Below are 21,453 nucleotides of genomic sequence, written 5' to 3'. Positions count from 1 at the left end.
TCACAGCTTCTGTCCCGGTCCTTTATCAATAATCTGAATTTATTCAATAGTTTTAACCATGCATATCTCAAATCAAGTGTATCTGCATGACTGGATACTGCAAAAGATAAGTGGCAAAATATGTTCTGCTTTTTTTAATATTTTGGATGAACTTGAATGAACTTGAACCAGACCTAGAGACTTTAAAGTAGTAAGAAACGGTATTAAAGCGTAAGATTTGTACATTTAGAACAGATACAATTTTTTGATTAATTTGCAATTAATCTTATCGAGTTAACATGGACAGTCATGCGAATAATCGCGATTAAATATTTTAATCGATTGAAAGCTCTAATAAAAACCTCTTGACTTGAAAGAAATTCTTCAAGACTGAAAAAAATCTGAAAAAAAACTGGACTTGTCCAGCTCTTTAGCATTAAACCTAACCTCACAGAATCAGTGCTTACTGGGCTTTTGCAGTCATGTAAGTGCTTCATCAATTCTGCTGCACTGTAGGGAGAACCGTGCCATGTCCACACGGCTCTGCATGAATCTGATGATGTAATTAAGGGTTCTGACAAACTTATTGCACCCAAAGAAACACCAAGGCAACAGGAAAATGGCTCAATTTCTTCTGCTTCTTCCTTGACATGCAACATAGAACAAAATAGGGCACTACAGCCATTATCTGGTGCAGAGTTGTTTCAGTTGGTATAGAGCTGCAATGATGAATCCATTAGTTGTCAACTATTAAATTCAATTTAATTCAAATTTAATAGTTTCCTAAATGTAATAATTTTCTAGGGCTTTCTTGGGCTTTAGGAACGACTGAGACATTTTTCACTATTTTCTCACATTTTATAGACAAAACAACTAATCGTTTATTCAAGAAAATGATCGACAGATGACTCAACTATGAAAATAATCGTTAGTTGCAGCCCTAAATGGGTACATCATTTTGACAGAAACTTGTCTTGGTCTTTTCAAGTTGAGGCAAAGGTATGCTTAAAAACAAACTAGTTAATACAAAGTGTTGTTTGACCACATCTAAGGCCAAAAGCATTTATACCTGTTCCAAACGGAGCACCTTTTTTGGAGCACTGATGCTTTAAAGCCTCCAAACTTCTAGCAGCCCAGGTTTACCACCCAGCAATTATGACCCTCACTTTTTGTTCAGTATTCTTGTGAAGTTGTTTGATATCAAAAGCACAGAGACATGTCAATAATACCACAGTCAGAGGTGAAAGAAGTTTGCTTCTTAATTTGGCATATACTCATTTCTACCTGACCATGTCTGTGTGTGTGAGTTTTTGGGAGAGGAAAACTGCTGCTAAGTGCGAACGAAAGATGGAAATGAAGAACAAGATTACATGATGATCAAATGAAAATCACAGATGCTTTATGAAGATAAAGTTGCTATCATTGTGGGTAATTTAATGTTCCACCCACTATCTAACCACAGCAGCCACATTGCATGGTTCATGTTTGATCCTTAGCTGGGTAAAAACTCTGCAGCCTTTATATATTCTTATAGCTTCTTGCATTTTGCAGAGAAATTGTCAGGAAGAAGTCCGATTAGATGCAGATAAACAGTCACACAGATGAATACCGAAAGCAGGATCACGTGTGCATTTATTTCTGACCAATGTCATGTTTTCATGGTTTCACAACTTCACGTTCAACTTCAAGTTAACAAATAAATAGCTCAAAACATATTTTTGTTACTATAATCATGACACAGTAACTTGTAAACATTGATAAATACTCTATATAAATACTAAATACATGAATACTTCTATCGGCGCTGGTCAATTAAATTAAACTAATAAATAATTTCACTCCTAACGGCATTGAAAGAAACTAAATATTCAACATAATAATAATTTAACATAGTTCTGTTCTTCAAGTGCTATTTCAAATATTGGTTTGCATCAGTGTTGAGGCCGTAATTGCGAACGTCTTGACAAATTCAGTCTTCATTGGCTGGAGGCGGAAACGCTGCTACCCGCCGTCGAAAAGGTTTCACCAGCAGGCATCTCGGACGTGGAGGGGGAAGAGGGAAGAGAGGAGGAGGAAAGAAGGCGAAAGGAGGAGGAGGCAGGAAAAGTTGAGGAAAGGGGGAAAGAGGAGGAGGAAAGAGGAGTGGAGGATGAAGAAGGGGAGGCAGTGGATGTGACGATGGAGAGGAGGGAGACAGGAGTCGAGGGGGCCACAGACGAAGCGGCGGCCTGAGCTTTTGCTTTCCTGTGAGAAAGAAAATGGATGACATAAATATATGAGACAATACGTCTGGGGTTGAAGGATTGATCGAATGAGTGTCAAGATGTGTGAATAAATCAGAGGTAATAAAAAAAAAAAACTTACTCAAATGCAACAACCTTGCGGCGAACCCAGGGAGCGTTCAGATAACTGCAGAAAAGACCTGACTTTGTTTGAAAGCTGCAGGAATGACAACAAATGCAACGTTAGTACTGTCCAGACTCTTTCTCTTGGTATAGTATTAATATTCTGTATTGTAGATAGGGCTGGGCAATAATTCAATATGATAATTTATTTATAATTTCAGTGGAATCATATCGTGATGAAATTACGTTGTCTAAATTGATAATAACAAGCACATACTAACTCAATTTTGGAGGAAATATCATTTGGAGAATTTAAACATCGCACTGTTTTTTTAGCATGCATGTAAACACAGTCAGTATATAGCTGGAAAAGAATTTTTTTTTGCTCTATAATTTCACTTGAAACTGTTTACAACATTATTGATTATTTATCTAAAATGTTATTGTAAAAAATATTTTGTGAAAGCACCTGTTGTCAACCCTACGATATCGTCGCAATATCGATGTATTTGGTCAAGAATATTGTGATATCTGATTTTCTCCATATCGCCCAGCCCTAACTATAGATATGTCAGTTTATGGCAAATGCAAAGAAATAAAGTTGAAAAGCAAAGTTATTACATACAGCATTGCTCTTTGTACTTACATGACAGCTTGGACACATGGAGGGTTAGCTCGCTGCACCAAGTATCCTGAGATTGGCTCGGTTATCTCCTGGTTGGTGACTTTCTTACAGCAGGATGCCAGCTTCTCTGCTAACGATGGATGGAAACATAAGCGTTCACTTACAAAATAACATAAGAATTTTAAATGGCTCACAGGAGGCAAAGCTCTTGTACGTTGTGTTTCTAAATCTTAATCTCACCTGCTGATCCCGACTGAAACATAGCCACCAGGACGATGACGACCAGCGCGCTCTTCAAAATGCTTCCACAGTTTTCCATCTTCAAAAAATGAACGATAAATATGAGATTAAATGGATAAATACTGAATAAAGTAATCTCTGTTGGTCTTTCTTCTCCAGAGAGCTTGATGAACTGACAAACGTCTGGAGACGGCGATACTTAAAGGCCTGAAAAAACAGAAGCAGTCCCTCCGGTGAGTCATCTCTTCTTTCTTTTTCCCTCCTCTCTTTTAATCTGAATGAATGACCGGCTCACGTATGGGGGTTTCCATGAAGTGGCCGACAGGATGCACTTTCATCATACAGTGTATGGTTTCGTTTGGAAATTTAAGTCATGGTTTTTCCAGATTGTCTGTCGGCAGGGGTGTGAGGAATCCCTCACAGGCCCTGATCATCCTCATGTTGCAACTTCTTTTATATGGACATTTATTAAAGCATTAACTGAGACAAAATATAAATCAATCAACAAACTGGTCACTGTTCAGAGGAAATCTGCCTCATTTCAAGACAAGGAAACATTTAAGCTACCAAAAAACGACTCCCTTTTTTTGTCCTCTGTAAAAAATAAATGATACATTTTTAAAGATTTTTTTTTTTCGAAGGTCAAACTTCTCACTTTTAGGAAGTCACTTCTGTGGTATTTGTGTCATAAAGAATTTGGCAATCATTCTGAGCAGGACTTGCTTCAGTGTGCAGTCATGGGTCATGGGTTCCAGCCCACTGACACACAAACATGTCTCAACATGCACTTCAGAATGATTTATGTATTATTATTATTAGGGCTGTCAAAATAATGCGTTAATTTCGATTAGGGCTGCAGCTATCAATTATTTTAGTAATCGAGTATTCTACCGATTATTCCATAGATTATTCGAGTAATCGGATAAGAAATACTTTTGTTTTATTGAAGAGCAATAATAAAAAATAGTTTGGTTAAATTGTCGGAAAAAGCTACATTTTTGCTGCCTGCATTGCTTACAAACATCATCTCTCAAAAAGTGCCATATTACATTGTAACATTTTTAAAGAAAACATTTTCTGAAATGACATCAACCTCACACTAAGGAATACATTAAACATACATAAATATTACCTTAAGTTGTGCAACTTAACTTTCAGAACTACAAGTTTCATCCTGAGACTGATCTGTATATAGGCCTATATGTAAATATTAATTATACTCAATCTATTTTAATTTATATATTTGATTACAATGCTACACAGCTCTGTTACACTTATGCTAGTAGATCGTTGATCAGCTGTTTCTCCGTGAAGAGAGCGAGTGAGAGAAAATGGTGCGCAACAATCAGCTGTTTCTCCGACAGGATGGTCAACAAGTCGGCTCTTTAGATCAAATTGTGGTCACCACTACGTATTTTCTTCTTCGTTTTTGCTAGTTGCTGTGTTTGGTGTAGTTTCATCGTCCATACAACTCCGTGATTTACTTTTGTCGGGTCCGCTTCATGAATGGATGAGAAATGTTTTCTGCTGAGATGCTGAAGCACTGACGTCGTGCTATTATTGTGGTAAGCTAGTTCGGTTTTTCAGTAGACACACTGTCCAGAGTTCTCGTTTTAATCACGTTTGAACTGATTCCAAACTTTGGACACTTTCTGTGGTTTTCTCCAGCCCGTCTCTTCTCTTAGCCACGCACTATTTACGCTCTGGCATGTGTCGCCAGCACACTGAGCAGCGTCTGGTGTGCGACAATAATAATGATCTGTGTGGAAACACCGTCCGTCAGCAATACAACGTTGGATTTAACGAAGCTTCGAGGCAAATCATTTTGCATCCAGGATTTTTTGTAATCGAATTATTCGAGTTATTCGAGGAATCGTTTCAGCCCTAGTTTCGATTAATTAATCTGAGACAAAATAATGCGTTAAAAAAAAATAACGCAGATTAATCCATTCCATATTGACGTTTGACCCGGAGCCGTTCTAGCCACCATTGGACTGTAAAATGAAGGAGGGAGACGAGAATGTTCTGCCCGGATCATTAACTGGAACATTTACTTGTAAAAATCTTCTTCCTGCCAACCCTGGCTACCGAAATCTGGTGCCACTGATATGTCTGCACTTCTCTCTGATGCTCTGAAACAGACAATACAGGCAACACAAACCTCGCTGCATGTGACGCTAGTTAACACTATACTATACTCAACAGCAGCTAACGTTAGCCTACCGCTAGCTAGTAGCTGGATTAAACACGGTTACAATGCTGACAGCTAACGCTAAACGGTGTAAAGTGTGACTGTGTTTTACTGTAGAGGATTCAACACCGGGATGTAACAATCTGCAGCTGCCGTCGGAGAAACAATACAGATGGTGCGTTCATTGAAACTGGTAAACTACAGCTTCGTGGTGCATTTGAAGTTATTGTAAATGTCCTTTTCCCATCTGGTGGTTGTTTTTGTCGTTCAACAGCAATTTACTAGTGAAATTAGTTATTGTTATTGTTATACATTATTATTAAATCATTTCATTTTGACCATATGGCCTTAGCAATAAACAAGCCGTTCTTTAATGTCACCAACTGTTGTTTAGTACCCTTTTGTTTTCTTTTCTTTTACTTTCTTAAAAAGTATCGGTTCACGCACCGTTAATTATGTATGCGATTAATTTTGATTAATTAATCACAGAGTATGTAAGTATGTTAATTAGATTACATTTTTTAATCGATTGACAGCCCTAATTATTATTCACCGTTCTTTAGTAGGGCTCTATTGGCAAGAATCTGGCGATACGATACGTATCACAATACATGGGTCACGATTCAATATATTGCAATATATTTCGATACTGTGCGTAAGGCGATATATTGGGATTTTTTTAAAGTATAATTTTAGAAAAACTAATCTTTAAAAAAAGACATGATGTCCATAAAAGTCAAAGAAGTTTACTTTAGGTAAACAATTTAGTACACAGGAACTCAAACTGCCAGTTTGGGATTGTGGTTCCCAGGTTCTTAGTGAGCTAATGTTTATATGCTAAAGTAGGCCAAAGTTCAGCCATAGCTACATTGTTAGCTTCTAGCAAAAAGTCAGGCACTGCTAGGCAAGGACACTAGTGGTGCGTCTCAGCATAGCCATCTAGCTGTAGGGGGTTTAAACACACATAAACGTGAACCACTGTCTTACATGAATATTTTTGCACATAAACAAAAAAAAATCAATATGTTTTTGAAAATCGATACAGTATTGCAAAATAAAATATCGCAATACTAAAGTGTATCGATTTTTTCTTACACCCCTATTCTTTAGTAATGTCCAAAATCGTACACAACACAAACATCATAAAAAAAAAAGAGGATTCTTCAGATTTTTACAGGACAATTTAGGTTTTTGATTCTTCACAGAGGAAGTATATTAACCTACATGAGGTCTTAGGCCTGGTGCTTGTTTTTCACACCAGGCTTTGCAAACTCCTATTCACACTCATTAACCTACACCTGTACAAATTTTGAAAGAAAACATCAGATCTGTGTGAACCACTAAGGAGGCTGTAACATTTCTCAAATTAATATAATCATATCTATATATTAAATAAACATAAATGCAATACGAAACAGAACAAGAAAAATACATATGTCAGTTTTACTTTGTTTGAACTTAATACTATGAAACTGTAAAACTATGAATCAGAGTAGCAAACTCCCACACCTCTCTAAACAATACCGACACCCACGTATACTGAAACATGTGTGAGCTTGAATTAGACATGTCGCTCATTCAACCAAAACGGCGAGAAAAGTGACTATTGCATCAGAATGTAAAGCAGAACCTTCCACTCTCTGCTGACTTTCAGTTTCTGTTCTCGTAAGATCTCAATGTAAAAGTATCTTTGGGCTCAATGTTTTTACTAGAAAATATAACTTATGAGTCCTAAACCTCCCTTACAGCCTGAGGCCATTGTGCTGTTTTAACCCAATTTGATCCAACATGTTTGAACCAAACGACTGCCTGAAAAATATCCTTTACGGTCCTTTTAATGTTTGTTTTTTGCGTATCAGAAGAGGAACTGGATAGTTGGTATGGGCTGCCACTATGTCGCTAAAACGGGTGTGATGTCCAACAGTTGGTAATTAATTTGCAGTCAACTGCACCTCTTTTTTCTTTTCTTCCCAGCGTATTTAAAATAAACAGTCAGCATCTCTGTAGAAGGTGTTAAGACACCATGTGATTCTGGTGACGGGGCCTTTCTGAGAAATCAGTGTTGGTGGGGGGGGTGGGGCAAGGTGGGTGGTGTTGCACTACTGAAGCTGGTAGCAGTAATATCTAGACAAGCTTGCACACATCATGTTAGCATGAAAAAGATTTTTTTTTAAAAGTCTTGTGTAAGCAGCTTCAGAGTAAATTACACATTTTAAAAATGTGACTCGGAGCATTAAACCTTGTGACTGCCTACAAGTTACAGGTTACTACTGTGTATGCTTTTTATATTTTTTATTAGCAAACATATATGTAAGTTGCCTTATTTCCCATTATGTATGCACAGTATTTTGGACTAAACAGTTAAATTTGCAGCACAGCAGACAGACAAACGGGCTGAGGAAATGAGTTGAGACAATTGTCGGTTACATTTTACTTGAAGGTATCTACTTAAGAGTGACATGACACTGTCATGAACGTGTCATGAACATTTTAAACAAGTCATAAACATTTATGACATAACGCTTCTTTTAGTAAATGTCATTCGGTGTTTGTCATGACAAGTTAGGGTTCATGTGTCATGACAGTGTCATGTGTTCATGACAGTGTCATGTCACTCTTATGTAGATACCTTCAAGTAAAGTGTTACCCAATTGTCTTAAGAATAAATTCCCCAGCAGCTATCACTTATCTTGGTGTTGATGGTAAGAAGATATAAATAAACCAAACTTCCTTCCTACTTTCCTCCTCATTGCCGGTTGCAACACATGGGATGTTTTTCACTTGGCTTTACATGCAGAAAGGATTATTTTCTTACTTAAAGAGAGTTTCCCACTTAAAAAAAAGGAAAGTGTAGCATAATTTCTCAACCCATGTCTAAAACAAATCTAAACAAAATGTAGTATTGTGTAAGCAAAGAGCGGATAACACAGGAATTAGCATTTCTTAAATAGTGTCCTTTTAAATGATATGTGCTAATGTCAATATTAGGTACAACTGTGGCTATTTTAACCTTATCTTAGATTCAATTCATGAAATATTTGACACAAGCAGCATTGAAGGAATGTGAAGTCTTTGTTCGACACCTTTTCAAAAAAATGTGCACACCTTGGAATGCAGACGTCAATTAATGAGTTAGAATTAGCTCATAGGCTGAAATTTGCAGAAGGTTAATATTTACTGATTATTTTTGATTGACTTTGACATCCACAATTAACTGCAGTGTCTCCACTAAGAAGATATACACCTGCGTTTTTTTTCTTCTTTTTTTCAGAGTGAAACATAAGTTTGGAAAGAGATCGTTTGAGAAGTGTTTATTCTGCTGTGTGTATATATACCTCTGTGTCTGTGAAGTTTGTCTTTCTTCTTTTCAACACATGACATCCTCTGCATGAAATCATAAACCACTTCCCCTTTTCTTCTTTAATCAAGTCAGAGTGGAAGGCCGTAGCTGTCTGCCAAACTGATTGCAACTATCAGACACACCATTTTAAGCAGCTACTTGATCAATTGTACATGCGTATTTGTATTTCCTGGCATAATGGCAGCATTGAGTTTTCATAAAACATTGTTTACTGATCTCATTAGTTTGCATGAATGAAATAGAAGGCAATACAGTTACACAGTTTATACCATAGATAGCTTATTTACTGTTTATATTATATATTCACACTGTCACACATAGCATCTCTCCATAGCTTGTGGTTTACCACAAGTGCAGAGTTGATGCAAGAGTGTTTGGCAGAGGCCCCTGTGTTGTGACATTTTAGTTCATACATTAAGAATGTCTTTCTTGCGTTATGGGAAACATAAAATCTGCTCAGATGAGATCTAAATGAGTGCAACAGGACGTGTAGTACAGAACAGTATGTTTAGGATCCCCAAAACATGGATTAAAACACTTCAAAAAACGAACAATGATCTAACAAACAAAAAGAACAATAATTTACTTTAGATAGCCCTAGTCTTATAGAGCAGGGGTCTTCAAAGAAAGATGGAGCAGGGACCCTCTACTACATACAGTGTATTTTATAAAATAAAGTTGCATATTAACTACAATAGCTACTATAACGTGTAGGGCAGCCTAAAGCCTTTTTTCGCATATAATATTAAGATATTCAGATCAATAATTGTTGGCATGATTTTATAAATCATGTTTTAATGCTAAACGTACATGTGGCACACATCTGTGGATGGCCTTAGTGACTACCTTGACTATTGGCCAGTAAGCAGTAGGGGTGGGAATCACCAGAGGCCTCACAATACGATATCATCACGATACTCATGTCTCGATACAATATTATTGCGATTTTAAACATATTGCAATATTCTGCGATATATTGCAATTTATTACCTTTTTTTCCAACTTCAAATTTTTCCCAATTTCAAATGATGTCCCCAAAAGGAAACTTCTGTTTTATCTAAAAAGATAAATTTCTCTGTTTGTTCATCTCACTTCAATTTTATTGCTGCAAAAAGGGATTGTTAAGCAGACAAACTCTGGTCATATAATTAGAATATCATGAAAAGTTGATTTATTTCAGTAATTCCGTTCAAAAAGTGAAACTTGTATAATGTATACATTCATTCCACACAGACTGACATACAGTCAGGTCCATAAATATTGGGACATCGACACAATTCTAATCTTTTTGGCACTATACACCACCACAATGGAGTTGAAATGAAACGAACAAGATGTGCTTTAACTGCAGACTTTCAGCTTTAATTTGAGGGTATTTACATCCAAATCAGGTGAACGGTGTAGGAATTACAACAGTTTGTATATGTGCCTCCCACTTTTTAAGGGACCAAAAGTAATGGGACAGATTAACAAATCATAAATCAAACTTTCACTTTTTAATACTTGGTTGCAAATCCTTTGCATTCAATTCCAGCCTGAAGTCTGGAAGGCATAGACATCACCAGACGCTGGGTTTCATCCCTGGTGATGCTCTGCCAGGCCTCTACTGCAACGGTCTTCAGTTCCTGCTTGTTCTTGGGGCATTTTCCCTTCAGTTTTGTCTTCAGCAAGTGAAATGCATGCTCAATCGGATTCAGGTCAGGTGACTGACTTGGCCATTGCATAACATTCCACTTCTTTCCCTTAAAAAACTCTTTGGTTGCTTTCGCAGTATGCTTCGGGTCATTGTCCATCTGCACTGCGAAGCGCCATCCAATGAGTTCTGAAGCATTTGGCTGAATATGAGCAGATAATATTGCCCAAAACACTTCAGAATTCATCCTGCTGCTTTTGTCAGCAGTCACATCATCAATAAATACAAGAGGACCAGTTCCATTGGCAGCCATACATGCCCACGCCATGACACTACCACCACCATACTTCACTGATGAGGTGGTATGCTTTGGATCATGAGCAGTTCCTTTCCTTCTCCATACTCTTCTCTTCCCATCACTCTGGTACAAGTTGATCTTTGTCTCATCTGTCCATAGGATGTTGTTCCAGAAATGTGAAGGCTTTTTTTAGATGTTGTTTGGCAAACTCTAATCTGGCCTTCCTGTTTTTGAGGCTCACCAATGGTTTACATCTTGTAGTGAACCCTCTGTATTCACTCTGGTGAAGTCTTCTCTTGATTGTTGACTTTGACACACCATACCTACCTCCTGGAGAGTGTTCTTGATCTGGCCAACTGTTGTGAAGGGTGTTTTCTTCACCAGGGAAAAGTATTCTTCGGTCATCCACCACATTTGTTTTCCGTGGTCTTCCGGGTCTTTTGGTGTTGCGGAGCTCACCGGTGCGTTCTTTCTTTTTTAAGAATGTTCCAAACAGTTGATTTGGCCACATCTAATGTTTTTGCTATCTCTCTGATGGGTTTGTTTAGATTTTTCAGCCTAATGATGGCTTGCTTCACTGATAGTGACAGCTCTTTGGATCTCATATTGAGAGTTGACAGCAACAGATTCCAAATGTAAATAGCACCCTTGAAATGAACTCTGGACCTTTTATCTGCTCCTTGTAAATGGGATAATGAGGGAATAACACACACCTGGCCATGGAACAGCTGAGCAGCCAATTGTCCCATTACTTTTGGTCCCTTAAAAAGTGGGAGGCACATATACAAACTGTTGTAATTCCTACACCGTTCACCTGATTTGGATGTAAATACCCTCAAATTAAAGCTGAAAGTCTGCAGTTAAAGCACATCTTGTTTGTTTCATTTCAACTCCATTGTGGTGGTGTATAGAGCCAAAAAGATTAGAATTGTGTCGATGTCCCAATATTTATGGACCTGACTGTATTTCAAGTGTTTATTTCTTTTACTTTTGATGATTAGAACTGACAACTAATGAAAACCCCAAATTCAGTATCTCAGAAAATTAGAATATTGTGACAAGGTTCAATATTGAAGACACCTGGTGCCACTCTAATCAGCTAATTAACTCAAAAGACCTGCAAAGGCCTTTAAATGGTCCCTCAGTCTAGTTCTATAGGGAAGACTGCTGACTGGACAGCTGTCCAAAAGATGACCATTGACACCTTGCACAAGGAGGGTGAGACACAAAAGGTCATTGCTAAAGAGGCTGGCTGTTCACAGAGCTCTGTGTCCAAGCACATTAATAGAGAGAAGGGAAGGCGAAGGGAAGGAAAAGATGTGGTAGAAAAAAGTGTACAAGCAATAGGGATAACCGCTCCCTGGAGAGGATGGTGAAACAAAACCCATTCAAAAATGTGGGGGAGATTCACAAAGAGTGGACTGCAGCTGGAGTCAGTGCTTCAAGAACCACCACGCACAGACGTAAGCAAGACATGGGTTTCAGCTGTCACATTCCTTGTGTCAAGCCACTCCTGAACAAGACACAGCGTCAGAAGCGTCTCGCCTGGGCTAAAGACAAAAAGGACTGGACTGCTGCTGAGTGGTCCAAAGTTATGTTCTCTGATGAAAGTAAATTTTGCATTTCCTTTGGAAATCAAGGTCCCAGAGTCTGGAGGAAGAGAGGAGAGGCACAGAATCCACGTTGCTTGAAGTCCAGTGTAAAGTTTCCAGTCAGTGATGGTTTGGGGTGCCATGTCATCTGCTGGTGTTGGTCCACTGTGTTTTCTGAGGTCCAAGGTCAACGCAGCCGTCTACTAGGAAGTTTTAGAGCACTTCATGCTTCCTGCTGCTGACCAACTTTATGGAGATGCAGATTTCATTTTCCAACAGGTCTTGGCACCTGCACACAGTGCCAAAGCTACCAGTACCTGGTTTAAGGACCATGGTATCCCTGTTCTTAATTGGCCAGCAAACTCGCCTGACCTTAACCCTATAGAAAATCTATGGGGTATTGTGAAGAGGAAGATGTGATGCTCCAGACCCAACAATGAAGAAGAGCTAAAGGCCACTATCAGAGCAACCTGGGCTCTCCTAACACCTGAGCAGTGCCACAGACTGATCCACTCCATGCCACGCCGCATTGCTGCAGTAATTCAGGCAAAAGGAGCCCCAACTAAGTATTGAGTGCTGTACATGCTCATACTTTTCATGTTCATACTTTTCAGTTGGTCAACATTTCTAAAAATCCTTTTTTTGTATTGGTCTTAAGTAATATTCTAATTTTCGGAGATACTGAATTTGGGATTTTCATTAGTTGTCAGTTATAATCATCACAATTAAAAGAAATGAACATTTGAAATATATCACTCTGTGTGTGATGAATGAATATACTATACAAATTTCACTTTTTGAATGGAATTAATGACATAAATGAACTTTTTCATGATATTCTAATGATATGACCAGCACCTGTAGTCCAGTTTGTTGTCTAATGAGTGGACACTTGCAAGCAGGATTGATGGAACAGGTGGTTGGCTAGCGTTAGCTTTCCACCTAGCTAGGTTAGCTATACTCCAGCCCCCATTTGCGTTTCACCGCTGAGAATGTTCCCCCCCCATGATCGCCCGCTCCGGCCACTGCCTGCTTCGGCCACCGCTGCTGCCCGCTGGTCAAACTAACCTGTACGGCCAGCTGCAGCAACCTCTTATTTCCGAACATTCATCTCTCCCCCCGAGGGCCGGTGGTCTATGAAATTTCCTGGTCGATTTTCTTTTTTTTTTTTCTTTCTTTTTTTTTTTCCCACTTCGCCGCAGATTCTGTCTGCAAAAACAAACATTCCCGCCCCCACACTCACATCTTCTTCTTTTTCTCTTTCTTCTTATTATAGGATTTCGGCAGTATAGACGCTGTTAAGCGTATTACTGCCCTCCACAGGTCAGATTTATATCTAAATTCTCACACACACTCACATCTAAGCCTACACAAATGTCAAATACACAGGAGTATCGTGCACCACTACTGCTAACCATACTGCAGACAAACAAACTGCAGCACGATCACCTGGAGGGGATACATGTCGTAGCAGGGTACAAAGTCTGTACTCCCCAGCTTTTTCCAGCTTGTAGACGGTGCAACTAGAGGGAAGAACACACTAGACCATGTAGCATACTCTAACATCAAGAAAGCATACAGAACTACGCCTCTCCCTCACCTGGGCCAGTCAGATCACATCCAGCTACTTCTGATCCCAGCATAAATCCAGGTCAGAAGGACTATACAGCCAAGTAGAAGGACTATCAAAACCTAACCTGACACGGCCCTGTCCCAGCTCCAGGACTGCTTCCAGTAAGGACGTGGTTATGTGCAATATGTTGCAGAACAGAGCCCTTTGTTTATTTTTATGATTTCATCTTGCTTGTGTGCTGCACAATTTACATTACAGCAGAGGTGAACAACTGAATGTTTACTCAGAGTTCAATGTTCCTACACTAGTTCAATTAGTATTTTGTATGTCTTTGAATTGTTTTTACTTGAATACTTACATTTTAAAGAAAATAAATAAGAACTGTTTTCATTCAACATTGTGCCCATTATTAGCATCAGTGATTAAGTAACTCGGACTTTTAAAAACACATTTTTAAAGGATATCGTCTAATTATCGTTATCGTCAAAATCGTAAAATGTAAATGGTTATTTCTCTCAAAATCATCTGATAATGTTATGTAGTCATTGTTTTTACCTTTGTTTGATTAGTTTATTACTGAACCCAGCAATCACGTGCCGCGCCGTCACATCCTGCGCCACACACCACCACAAGTAAATTCTCAACCTGTGGGAAACACTTGATTTATTGCACAACTTCACCTACTTCTAAGACACATGTCCACCAAGGTGGTGCTGACCACCTTGGTGGACTGTGTGGTTTGTGTGAGCTCAGCATTGCATTTCTACTTTTTGACGATGATGTAGTCCTTTTAGCATCTCTGTAACCTCCAGCTTGCACTGGAAGGGTTTGCCACTGAAGTTTCTGATCCCAGTTTCTGAATCTAAAGTTACTTTTCTTTATCTGTTGAGCACATCTGGTGCCAAAGGTGAAAAAAAGATTTGATTTAGATAAAAAAAAATAAGCCATATCTTTTAAATCTGCAAATGAGTCTGCTTTAATTAGACCTGTTAGACCATGTTATCATCCAATTGCATGAAACTATTTTAAAGATTAATGGTCAGACAACCTGAATGATTAATATAGATTAGGATATAGATAGTTTTAGGTTTTAAAGAAATGTCATTGTACAATGGAAAATGTGTGACTAAATGGTTTCCACATGCAAGGAAGGACAGTATTTCCTGTGAAACCCCTCAATTACTTTCTGCCCTCTCCAATATCTGCTTTATGCAGAAAAGGGGAAGTAATTATGCCACATAAGACAGAGTTTCGGAAGGATGACAGGGTCATGTGCCACGTCAATCATACCCTGTTTCACAGAGGTTAACACTGATGTCAGCATTCATTGTTTTACTAATATTTTCAGTACAAAAGGCAGATGCTGTGTCATGCTCATCATTCCTCCGTTTCCAGGATGTGATGAAACGGTGGTCATTTTCTCATTAGCAACATGTCAGCAAATCGCTATAACAACCAGACATGCTGTCTGCGAAAGGCTGGACTATGAAAGTAGCTACTGGATGTGGTCAATCTGGCCAGTAGATTCCAGAGGAAAATGCTGTACACATCAGCATGTAAAACTATATATCTTTCCATAAAGATTTGCCTCTGTACTATACCGTATATGTATTTGTTAAGACAGTACATTGAAGGAGTGAAGGACACGATACTGGTTTCCTAACTCAAGACCCACTTACTAGCTTTTGTCAGAGCTTCCAACCATCTCACATGGTCTTCATCAGCAGATGGAAATGCTGACGATGTGATTGAAAGCTGCAGAAAAAGCTAATAAGTGGACCTCGAGTTGGAATTGTTTAGTCAAACTACAGTTTACGGTCTTTATGCTTAACTTTTAGATAGAAATTGTTTAATTTTGTTGGAAATTATTAAGAATTTGTTTGTTGAATTTTAATTCTTAACCACATTACACAGTATAGAGAAAAGGCATACCTCAACTTGATTACACAATCTCTAAAATTAGACTTTTCTCATATTAGAAATACAGTCAGGTCCATAAATATTGGGACATCGACACAATTCTAATCTTTTTGGCTCTATACACCACCACAATGGAGTTGAAATGAAACGAACAAGATGTGCTTTAACTGCAGACTTTCAGCTTTAATTTGAGGGTATTTACATCCAAATCAGGTGAACGGTGTAGGAATTACAACAGTTTGTATATGTGCCTCCCACTTTTTAAGGGACCAAAAGTAATGGGACAGATTAACAATCATAAATCAAACTTTCACTTTTTAATACTTGGTTGCAAATCCTTTGCATTCAATTCCAGCCTGAAGTCTGGAAGGCATAGACATCACCAGACGCTGGGTTTCATCCCTGGTGATGCTCTGCCAGGCCTCTACTGCAACTGTCTTCAGTTCCTGCTTGTTCTTGGGGCATTTTCCCTTCAGTTTTGTCTTCAGCAAGTGAAATGCATGCTCAATCGGATTCAGGTCAGGTGACTGACTTGGCCATTGCATAACATTCCACTTCTTTCTCTTAAAAAACTCTTTGGTTGTCCATCTGCACTGTGAAGCGCCGTCCAATGAGTTCTGAAGCATTGGGCTGAATATGAGCAGATAATATTGCCCGAAACACTTCAGAATTCATCCTGCTGCTTTTGTCAGCAGTCACATCATCAATAAATACAAGAGAACCAGTTCCATTGGCAGCCATACATGCCCACGCCATGACACTACCACCACCATACTTCACTGATGAGGTGGTATGCTTTGGATCATAGCAGTTCCTTTCCTTCTCCATACTCTTCTCTTCCCATCACTCTGGTACAAGTTGATCTTTGTCTCATCTGTCCATAGGATGTTGTTCCAGAAATGTGAAGGCTTTTTTAGATGTTGTTTGGCAAACTCTAATCTGGCCTTCCTGTTTTTGAGGCTCACCAATGGTTTACATCTTGTAGTGAACCCTCTGTATTCACTCTGGTGAAGTCTTCTCTTGATTGTTGACTTTGACACACATACACCTACCTCCTGGAGAGTGTTCTTGATCTGGCCAACTGTTGTGAAGGGTGTTTTCTTCACCAGGGAAAGTATTCTTCGGTCATCCACCACAGTTGTTTTCCGTGGTCTTCCGGGTCTTTTGGTGTTGCTGAGCTCACCGGTGCGTTCTTTCTTTTTTAAGAATGTTCCAAACAGTTGATTTGGCCACACCTAATGTTTTTGCTATCTCTCTGATGGGTTTGTTTAGATTTTTTCAGCCTAATGATGGCTTGCTTCACTGATAGTGACAGCTCTTTGGATCTCATATTGAGAGTTGACAGCAACAGATTCCAAATGTAAATAGCACACTTGAAATGAACTCTGGACCTTTTATCTGCTCCTTGTAAATGGGATAATGAGGGAATAACACACACCTGGCCATGGAACAGCTGAGCAGCCAATTGTCCCATTACTTTTGGTCCCTTAAAAAGTGGGAGGCACATATACAAACTGTTGTAATTCCTACACCGTTCACCTGATTTGGATGTAAATACCCTCAAATTAAAGCTGAAAGTCTGCAGTTAAAGCACATCTTGTTCGTTTCATTTCAACTCCATTGTGGTGGTGTATAGAGCCAAAAAGATTAGAATTGTGTCGATGTCCCAATATTTATGGACCTGACTGTAGCTCTTAAGATACACCATAGGATTCAATGCTACAGCAATCATTTTTAAAATCTCATTTTGGACCTGAATTCTTTGTTGGTTACACACTAGTTTATTCTCTACTACGCAACAGATACTTTCCAAGATCTCATTACAGATAACATGGTGGGTTTGAGCTGAAGTAGCTGTTATTTTCACACCTGCTGCTTTTGAGTTTCTTACTGTAATAACTTGATGGTAAGTGACGAATGATCAACATCAAATGCAAACACTTCAACCACAACAACAGCATTGATGCTGTCGCGGTAAGCAACTTCAGAAAAGATCTCAGTTATTTTGTTGTTTGTTTTGTGGTGTTCATAATTTGAATAGTTTTTACTCAGCATTGGTAGCAAAGCCTAGTGATTGGCTGGTGCTTTTTATCAAATCAGTCACAGCACTAACTGTTACATACGCGTTTCTTAGGGACACCTAATCTGTAGGCCCGCCTCAGCTCTGAAGCTCCCAAGCTCCGCCTACATGTAGAGTCAGTCCAGTGAGTCCACACGAAGCAAACTAGTCCCTTCCATATACAACCAAACACGGATGTACTGCAGCTGTGTCCCTTCTTGCCTCGACCACAAATGGCTTCCAGGCCCATTTGTGTCGCTGTTTGCTCCGCTGTTAGCTCCGCTTTTAGCTCCGCCGTTAGCTTCGCTGTTTGCTGCTAGCTCCGCTGTTAGCGTGTGAAGCTAACGCCACAATTCGCCAACTGCTCTGTGTAACCAAAGCTACTCTTTTAACCCCCCTGCTCTGTGCATTCACATATGAGAGCAACGCTTGTCTCCCATATCACACTACTAGCTGATTGTCTTATTTTGTTTACAAGTTCCAGATGGAGTCTGGAGATGATGTGGGGTAGCCTACTTATTGTTTACTGTTTACATCTTACTTTATACGCTTCAGGCTGTTGCAGCTAGCTCAGGGGAGAGACTGGATGACACTAGGTGGTACAGCCTGAGACAAGCACAATAAAAAAAAATTGCCTTCTGCATTTTTGTTTTGCTTTTCCCTCCATTGTACCGAACCGTGATGTCTGAACCGAGGTATGAACCGAACCGTAACTTCAGTGTACCGTTCCATCCCTAGTGTGCATTGTTTCAAGACTAGTTTCTCAAGGCCAGACATATTTTTGTAATGCGGATTTTTTACTAACTGTAATGCCTAAACTATCAACTGTGCAGTGTTTTCCTCAGACTTTTTCGTTCTCTTCAGGCAGGAAAAAAACTCTGAGGCAGTGTTTCATGTATCAACAACAACAGTGAAACAGTCTTTGAAGGTTAGCGGTACACACACCACCCACATCATATACACCACCAGTCTGTGGAAACAACAGACAGCAGTTTATCACAACTTTGTCGCCATCAAGTGGGCGAAGGAAAACCTGCAGCCAAATTGTCCAAATTTAGAACAGAAAAAAAGAGGGGGTTTATAAAGAAATGTTAGAAAAACCCAACTGGTTGTCTCAGCTTTGCACACAATGCATGCTGGGATACCATATAACCAAGGCTTGATAACTGGGTAACAAACTGCCCTTGGACCCCAGACCCACAGGGGCACCACAAGTCCCAAGTTCACTGCAAGTCAATTGTTTTTTGTCAGGGAATTTTCCCCACTAAAGTACAATATCAGCTGAGGCAGTTTCTGCTGTATTTGTGTGTGGCCCTGTGTCAAATCTTCAAGACGTGTTGCAATAAAAAGTATTACTTGGAGTGCTGTCCAAATTACCTTTTATATATTATTATCGACATTTAGGATCCAGCACCCAGTCTTCAAAGTCTTCTATGTATCAATGTGAGTTGAGCGTGTTAAATCTTTTTACAATATCCAAATGCTCATAATCTTTGAATGTGTACAAAATAGTGAACAGTTTCTTATTCATCTAAATGTTGTATAATGTACAATGTTTGCTGCCAAAGTCTTGCCTACTATGACTGATTCTCACATTCTGAACACCTTTCTTTCTTAGCCTTCTCTTCAATTCAGTAAAATGCAGATTATAGATTATAGTTCTGTGGTGAAGTGACACCACGTTTATAAAACTAACGTTAATGTGAAGCAACTTCCTTTTTGAATATCATGATTTGGGTTTGGCCAAAAGCACCTCTTTCTCGTTTCTTCATCTGTTCCATCACCATGACACAGTGTATCTGAGGGTTCTCTAAAAGGTCTTAACATGCTGTAACAATAATGGTTTTTATCAGGTAATCAGTTGAAACTGGTAGTTTGAGGACACATTGGGTTTTTGCTTCCATGATCATAGCCACAGATTAACAGACTGGAATGACATGTAATTTTATGTAGCTGCATTGTATTGCTTCACATTGCAAGCATAGTATCTTATCTTTTCAAAACATATTCTCCCATAAACCTGAAAGAGCCTCATCATTCTGCGTATACGTGCAGATGGTCTAACTTGAAAAAGTTGAATGGAGCCATAAACCATAAACCCATAAAACCATAAAAGCCGTAAACTCATTTGAGTAACACATTTCATGATTAGCATTACCCCCCTTGCCAAAACATGTGGTGCAAAAGTTTTATTTCACATACAGATACAACATATTAATCCTTTGTTCTGTAGAATAACTTTAACCCATCACAAGTTCCCAGAGACCATGGCGATGGCCTCAAATGTCCGACCAACAGTCTAAAACCAAAAGATACTCAGTTCACAATCATAGAAGACTAAGAAAAACAGAAAATAATCGCAATTAAGAAGCTGAAACCAGTACTTGTTTTTATTTTTTTGGCCTTTACTTGAGAGGACAGATTAGACGTGAAAGGGGGGAGAGAGGGGGAATGCCATGCAGCAAAAGGCTGCAGGTTGGAATCGAACCTGCGGCCGCCGCGTCAAGGACTGAGCTTCCTCTGTACATGGGGTGCACGCTCTACCAGGTGAGCTAACAGGTGTCCAACCAATACTTTTTTGACGTTATATACATTGTATTAACTTTTGGAGAAACGCAACCTGACATCACGCTGCGGTGGCCAATCACGTAACCTACTGGCGAATACACAAGACAAATTGGAGTGGGGAACACAATGGAAACACAAACGGGCCATTTAAGTGACACTACCACACCACTGCACACAACCCTGCGTGAATCGCTGCAACGCCTGATTTGGTGTGAATGCAGCCTTAGTGAAACATTTTCAGCAGATTGGATAAATTGAGCACTTTGAGCTGATCAACTATTGTTAAACTCTACTGCTTTTATTATTTCCACACAAATGTTAGATTCAGGTTTAACAAATAAATGTCATCCTACATCTAAGATATTTAAACCTGCAATAATTGATGAATTTGGCCACTTGGGGGCAGCACAAACAAGTTGTGAACACAACACTGGCTTGTTGAAATGGTAAACTGTTGTCAGGTGACCTTGAGTGACGTGTAAGGTGACCTTGAGTGATGTGAAAGGTGCCCATGAATAAAATGTATTAATATTATTATCTTCTTGCCAAACAGTTGATTATTTACAGTCTGCAAAGCATTTGTTTTTATCGCGTGACACATTTTAGTTTCAACAAAACAAGCAACCTTCACTGTTCTCTTATGTGAAATGAATACCTGTAAATGTTAAGTTATAAGACATTTCAGGCTAAGGAAGAAGGAATGAATATCAAAGCTTAAGTAATTCACATATTGACACCATTGATAAAACAGATACGTATCAGTACACACAGATGCTTTCAGACTGAATGTAGTCACTGAGGGCCAGACGGCTAAGAATAACCCTCACTGACTGATTATTCAAAGATTCAGTGGTTTATTTTTGCTACACAGACTCGTCACGGAAAACCCCATTCATGCAGTTCCAGTACTACAGCACTAAAAGTAGACCTTAAACATGTACAAAATCTAAATTCAGCCACACAAGGTCATTTAAAATGATTTTTGTTTCCAGATTAAGTTACCTTTACCTTTTATATATTATTATCGACATTCAGGATTTCAGTCTTCAAAGTCTTCTAAGTTTCAGTG

The 21,453-nt window shown here is 39.0% G+C and overlaps 1 protein-coding gene across 2 annotated transcripts; it reads right to left on the bottom strand.

The window, feature by feature from the left end:
• Window positions 1–1,594: 1,594 nt before the first annotated feature.
• Window positions 1,595–3,411, bottom strand: LOC144537396 (uncharacterized). Of its 2 annotated transcripts, none has more exons than XM_078281087.1 (4): window positions 3,190–3,411; window positions 2,971–3,076; window positions 2,344–2,418; window positions 1,595–2,223 (listed from the first exon to the last, which is right to left on the bottom strand). In XM_078281087.1, exons 1-4 carry the CDS (start codon window positions 3,266–3,268, stop codon window positions 1,956–1,958), a joined length of 528 nt encoding a protein of 175 aa, XP_078137213.1. In that variant the 5' UTR covers window positions 3,269–3,411; the 3' UTR covers window positions 1,595–1,955. The 2 variants fall into 2 exon arrangements, with proteins under 2 accessions (XP_078137213.1, XP_078137212.1); XM_078281086.1 differs by having other exon boundaries at window positions 2,971–3,079; window positions 3,190–3,405.
• Window positions 3,412–21,453: the final 18,042 nt, after the last annotated feature.

Source organism: Sander vitreus, chromosome 22, assembly GCF_031162955.1.
Source record: "Sander vitreus isolate 19-12246 chromosome 22, sanVit1, whole genome shotgun sequence".
In the NCBI taxonomy this organism is placed as follows: Eukaryota; Metazoa; Chordata; class Actinopteri; order Perciformes; family Percidae; genus Sander; species Sander vitreus.
Note: the sequence above shows the minus strand (reverse complement) of the source record. Positions and strands in the feature narration are given on the sequence as shown.